Consider the following 5862-nt stretch of genomic DNA (forward strand, 5'->3'; position numbering starts at 1 on the left):
TCAAACTGGCCTCCCAAACTTGTTGAAGACTTTGTGTTCCTCGTAGCTTCTGTAGTAGAGGGGCAGTGGGTCTCTGGGAAGGTCAGCACGGCAGGACACAGCAGGCAGCAGGACGTTGCGGGGCAGCTGGCTGGGCAGGGCAGTGATGGGCAGTGTGCCAGGCTGTAACACCAGCTGGGGCAAGGCCTCGGGGTGCCAGCTCTGCGGGGGCAGCTTTGGCAGGTTTTCAGGGCTTCTGGTAAAAGCAAGAGAGAGAGAGGTAGTAGTAAGAGAGGGCTGCAGCGCTGATGGCATCCCACAGCCCACCCAGGAGATGCCGATGCTCTCTGCAACTCACTGAAGGGAGGCTGTAGGGAGATGGGGTCAGCCTCACAAGTGTCAGGTGACAGAACGAGAGGAAATGGCCTGAAATTGGATATTAGAGGAAAAAAACGCTTTCCTGGAAGAGTGGTAAGGAACAGGGTGCCCAGGGAGGTGGTGGAGTCACTGTCCCTGGAGGTGGATGTGGCTTTTTGGCACACGGTTTGGTGGCCACGGTGGCCTTAGGCTGATGGTTGGACTCAATGATCTTAGAGGTCTTTTCCAGTAGAAACGATTGTATGAGTCTGTGATTCTGTGAAAGGGGAGCCCTGCTCCTCTGGCTCACCTCTCTCTTGAAAGAGAGCTGGCACAAGGGTTTCAGTGCTCTCTGGTGCTAGGTGGGGAGCAGGTAAGAGAGTGAGGCAGGGGATTGAATGCCCAGCCAAAGTGGGCTTTTACATCCATCTGCCCCTGCCCTCAGGTGATCCAGTTGTGGTTCTTGCCTCTGTCTGAGGACCTGGGTGGCAGGGGTGCAGTGCCAGTGCTGGAGCTGAGCTGTACCTTTGGAAAACCAGGCTACTGCAGCCTGCAAATGCCCCCGGGAAGACGGAGCTGGAGAGGGCTGAGAGATGGTAATCACGCCGGTGGTAGTGCTTCAGCCTCCCAAAAGCGTTCCTGCCCCTCCCAGGGGTGGGGGGGTCCTGTGTCCATCCTCCTCTGCCTTTCCTCCCGTGCTGCTGCCTGCAGATTGAGGGGAGAGAGATGCCCATGCATGTGCTTGCTTTGCACCTGGTGGGCTGGCGCTTTTCATTTACCTCCCTGGAAAGACTCAGTGTGTGTATCCTAAACCAAGGTTGTCACCCGAGTGGTTTTGACACCCTCCCTCTATCCCCAGGGCAAAGCACTGAAGCTGTTTCAGCCCTGTAGAAGAGGGGTGCTGGTGAGGCTGGACCAGTGAGGCACCAGCCAGTGGTATGGAAGAACAGGACGTCAGGGAGAAGTGTGGGTGATGCCTGCTGAAAGTCTGAGTTGTTCTCCCTTAAGGTTGTTGTTGTTTTGGTTATTCTTTTTGGCTGGTTGGGGTGTTTTTGTGGTTGTTTTGGTTAGTTGATTCCAGGTTGTCAGGGTATTCTGCATGTCTGGGGGTTTGCTGCTGCTGTTTGGGGGTTGGTTGGTTGTTTTTGGAGGGGAGGGGGAGGATATTTTGTTTTGGAGTTTAGTTGGTTTTTTTTTTACTCCTTGTGCTTGTGGACTTCTCATAGTAAGGAATTAGGCTCTTGGTTAAATCTAAATCTTAGGTAGGCTCCTGCATGGCCCCTGTGGCTGTGCTCCCTTGTTCAGGATACCATTGCTGCCAAAAGCAGACAGGTCCCGATGGCTCATAGGCCGGGAAGACAGGGAAGTGTTGCTGCAGCTATGCTAGTGGTGACAGCTCTGTTCACCCAGCGCTGTTCCCCACCACGGCTTCTCAGTCCTTCCCAGAGGAGGATGCTCCTCCTTTCCTCATGCTATGCTGTGCACACACTGTTACCCTGAGCTTAGCCTCAGAAAGGGATATTCTCCTGTCCATTACCCCATGCTGCTCCATTATGGAGGCATTTTAGTAAATCAGCAAGCTAGCAGCTCTGTGTGCTCCACAGGCTGTCTTGCAGGAGCCCTCTCTGCAATCCCCAGCAGCAGCATCCTCTTGGCCAGGACCCCTTGCAAAGTCCCAGTATCCCCAATGGGGCCAAACATCTTCCCTGTGGAGCAGGATTTAACCACACACCAGGCTGCAGGTGCTTTCAGGTGTGTGAACGGAGAGGGTGGTGCAGAGCAGAGCTGGGTCACAAGGTACCTTGTCCCGGGTGGGCACAACCCACGCTGCTGCGTGTCTCAGCAGATGGCAGCAGCTGCTCTCCTTCGGCTGCAGCGGCTCCTTACCGCCTCCTTGCACCCACCTCGCACCCACCCCCCCACTCCCCATCGCCATACTCACCCCCCGCACCGCCTCCTCGCCCTGTCCCGCCAGCAGCAGACGGCGAAGGCAACGGAGAGCACCAGGATCACAGCTCCGCTCAGCAGCGAAGCGGCCACGGCAGCTCGGGAGCCGGCGGCCGAGGGCTGCGAGGCGGCTGCGGGCAGAGCGGGGCTGGTGAGCGGCTCCCAGGCTGGGGCAGAGCGGGGGACCCCCCCCCCCCCGTCCCCCCAACGCCGGGTTGCCCCTGGCCCCGCTCGCTCCCTCATGCCCATAACCTCGAGTTCTGCTTCAGGGTCCTGAGTTGATTAGCGAACAGCTTTAGAAGTAAGGGCGAGCGTGAGCGGTGCTGCACCGCTTCCACCGGCAAGCAGGGGGAAGAAAACCGTGGTCCAAGGTCCCGTTTTCTCCAGGCAGCTGCTTGCGTGGGACACGACACACCCGGCGGGTAAAGGACGAAGGCAAACCAAAACCACCAAACAACAACCCCACGCAAACAAAAATGAACAAACACAGCAAGCCCACAACCAAACCCGCGTTTCGCCCGTGCTGGTGGCCGCTCACCAGACCGAGCTCAGCTTTTGCTGTCCCCTTCTAGAGGAGCTAGAGCACCCCACTTGCCCTCTCCAGCTGAGCCACAGTGAGGGAGCTCCAGGCAAAGGCTGGTGGTTGAGCCTCTCATCCCGAGCTAGCACTCGGGTGGTGATTGCCTGCACCCCGCCGCTACCCTGGAAGTGCATGCAGCGGCTGGGGTACGCCGGTGGGTTCCTTACCCTGGCAGAGGGGCGGGGGATGGCTCCAGGATGAAGTGCTCTCCCGGCGGAGGCAGGAGAGCCTCTCGCTGCCCACCAGCTGGTATCCCTCCTGGCACCAATACACAAGGACTGAGCCCAAGGAAACGCCCGAGCCTCTGTCCACATAGTAGTAGCCGTAGCGTGGTGGGGAGAGAGCCGCGCACGGTGCTGGGGAGAAGGGGAGACATCAAGTCATAGGAACATAAGATGTCAGGGGTTGGAAGGGAACCAAAGAGATCATCGAGTCCAACCCCCCTGCCAGAGCAGGACAGTACTCTATAACACAGATCACACAGGAACACATCCAGACAGGCCTTGAAAGGCTCCAGAGAAGGAGACTCCACAACCTCTCTGGGCAGCCTGTTCCAGTGCTCTGTGACCCTTACAGTAAAGAAGTTCCCCCTTGTGTTGAGGCAGAACCTCTTTTGCTGCCACTTACACCCATTGCTCCTTGTCCTATCCCAGGGAGCAGTGAGCAGAGCCTGTCCCCCCGCTCCTGGCAGCCTTCAGATACTTACAAACATTTATCAAATCTCCTCTCAGTCTTCTCTTCTCCAGACAAAGCAGCCCCAGGTCCCTCAGCCTCTCCTCATAAGCCATGCCCTCCAGCCCCCTCATCATCCTCGTAGCCCTCCTCTGGACCCTCTCCAGCTATGTGTCCTCCCTTTGCCTAACTACTTTGCTTCTGGCAAGGCATCTCTCCCAGGTCACAGAAGCTGCTGTGGCCCTTGAGGGCTATGCAAAGTCCTCTGGCCCCTGTGGAGCACCACCATGCTGCTGTCCACACATCCCCCACACCCTCCACTCGTGTGCCTGCGCGGGCAGGGGGCCGAGCAGCAGCGCGGAAGGAGAGGTAAGCGATCGCTCGCTCAGGTACCTGAGGTGTTGCTGTGCATGTAGGTCCCGTTGGCAGCGTCTCTGGGCAGCTGCTTTCTGGCGTGTCCTGCCCTAAGCAAGGCGGTCTTGGGCCCAGCGCTGTCACTCCAGGCAAAGCTCAGGCAGCTCCAGGGCAGCAGGCAAAGGGCAATGCATTTCCCAAGCCCCTGTCCCGTCATGGTTAGGGGGATCGCAGCATTGTCGGGTGTCTGTCTGTCCGGAGTGCCTGCGTTTTCCCTCTGCTTCCGAGCAGGAGTCAGCTGGGCTCTTAGGGTGTTAAGCCTTGAGCAGCAAAGCCAGCAGCTGCTCTCCTCCCGGGGCTTGCCTCTGCTCTGCGTCGGCACAAACCCTGCTCCTAGCACTGCCAGCCCTGCTCTGGCTGCTCGGCTGAGCAGCTCTGAAGCCCCACAGAGAAACCAAGCATGGGGAAAGGATTGAGAAGCAGCAAGAAGTTAGGATTCATCTTTTACAGCTTCCTCCTGGAGGGAGTGGCTGTCATCATCTCTTCAGGTGCCAAAGCTCATTCTCCTTCTCTACCTGCCAAAATCCAAATTCAAGCTCACTGTTGAGCTGCTGACCCTTTCCTTCTCATCTCTTTCCTCCTGCCAGAGCTTAGTGCTGGTGTCTGTAACCAGAACCAGAGTGGGACATGAGCCACAGGAATCAAAAGGTTTTGACAGCAGCAACTCCACCAGTTTTGCTGCTGCAGGAACCACACAGAAATCTGTTTTGCCTTTGCCTTGAGGTTCCCTCTGCATTGCTTCCCTTTGCCTGTTGCTTCAGGTCCCGATGTTTTAAGGCATTTTCACAGTATCACAGTATCACCAGGGTTGGAAGAGACCTCACAGATCATCAAGTCCAACCCTTTAGCACAGAGCTCAAGGCTAGACCATGGCACCAAGTGCCACGTCCAGTCCTGCCTTGAACAGCTCCAGGGACGGCGACTCCACCACCTCCCCGGGCAGCCCATTCCAGTGTCCAATGACTCTCTCAGTGAAGAACTTTCTCCTCACCTCCAGCCTGGTGAGAGGCCTCGAGCACAAGCCCTATGAGGAGAGGCTGAGGGAGCTGGGATTGGTTAGCCTGGAGAAGAGGAGGCTCAGGGGTGACCTTATTGCTGTCTACAACTACCTGAGGGGTGGTTGTGGCCAGGAGGAGGTTGCTCTCTTCTCTCAGGTGGCCAGCTCCAGAACGAGAGGACACAGCCTCAGGCTGTGCCAGGGGAGATTTAGGCTGGAGGTGAGGAGAAAGTTCTTCCCTGAGAGAGTCATTGGACACTGGAATGGGCTGCCCGGGGAGGTGGTGGAGTCGTCGTCCCTGGGGCAGTTCAAGGCAAGGTTGGATGTGGCACTTGGTGCCATGGTCTAGCCTTGGGCACTGTGGTAAAGGGTTGGACTTGATGATCTGTGAGGTCTCTTCCAACCTTGGTGATACTGTGATACTGTGATGTTTTGGAGCAGGCAATACCTTTATGACAAAGCTCTCCCCAGTGGTCAGCACACTACCTCTGTGCCCAGCACACTGCCTCTGTGCCCAGCACACTGCCTCCGTGCCCAGCACACTACCTGTGTGCCCAGCAGGGCTTTGTAGCAGTTTTTGGAGCATTGCCTGCTGTGGCTACCTTTTGCCCTCCCTGAACCCCCTGGAGCTTCCTTTGCTCTACCTCTCCTCCATCCTTGTCTGTCCTGGGGTAAGCTGGGACTTACTGCAGACGTCAAGCCTGAAGTCCAGGATTTGTCTGAGCATGGCTGCTCAAGTGGGTCTAGGGGGGCCAAAATGTTGCCTTGGATGTGTGGGCAGCTCCTGTTTGTAAACCCAAAGAGCAATCTTAGTGTGATTTAGTGCATGAAATGCAAATGAAAATGTCAGGTGAAATCAAACCCCTGTTCCTTCTCCTCTCTGACATGCAGCCAAGGGGGTCTGCAGCAAGGAGAG

The 5862-nt window shown here is 56.9% G+C and overlaps 1 protein-coding gene across 1 annotated transcript; it reads right to left on the minus strand.

Moving 5' to 3' along the window:
* On the minus strand, positions 1–4106 carry LOC135181612 (uncharacterized). The gene is made up of 5 exons (XM_064154846.1): positions 3929–4106; positions 3031–3219; positions 2279–2414; positions 862–1041; positions 1–235 (listed from the first exon to the last, which is right to left on the minus strand). The coding sequence occupies exons 1-5, from the start codon at positions 4104–4106 to the stop codon at positions 1–3; spliced, it is 918 nt and encodes a 305-aa protein (XP_064010916.1).
* Between the last annotated feature and the right edge of the window lie 1756 nt (positions 4107–5862).

This window comes from Pogoniulus pusillus, chromosome 15 (genome assembly GCF_015220805.1).
Source record: "Pogoniulus pusillus isolate bPogPus1 chromosome 15, bPogPus1.pri, whole genome shotgun sequence".
NCBI lineage: Eukaryota > Metazoa > Chordata > Aves > Piciformes > Lybiidae > Pogoniulus > Pogoniulus pusillus.

What these genes read in the sequence shown, in the direction of transcription:
- LOC135181612 (XM_064154846.1), bottom strand. Translation starts at nt 4,106, where the DNA reads ATGACGGGACAGGGGCTTGGGAAATGCATTGCCCTTTGCCTGCTGCCC. An exon ending in TCCCCCGCCCCTCTGCCAGG is followed by an intron (nt 2,415 to 3,030) that starts GTAAGGAACCCA and finishes CTCTGCCCGCAG; the next exon opens with CCGCCTCGCAGCCCTCGGCC. An exon ending in GCGAGGAGGCGGTGCGGGGG is followed by an intron (nt 1,042 to 2,278) that starts GTGAGTATGGCG and finishes CTCAATCTGCAG; the next exon opens with GCAGCAGCACGGGAGGAAAG.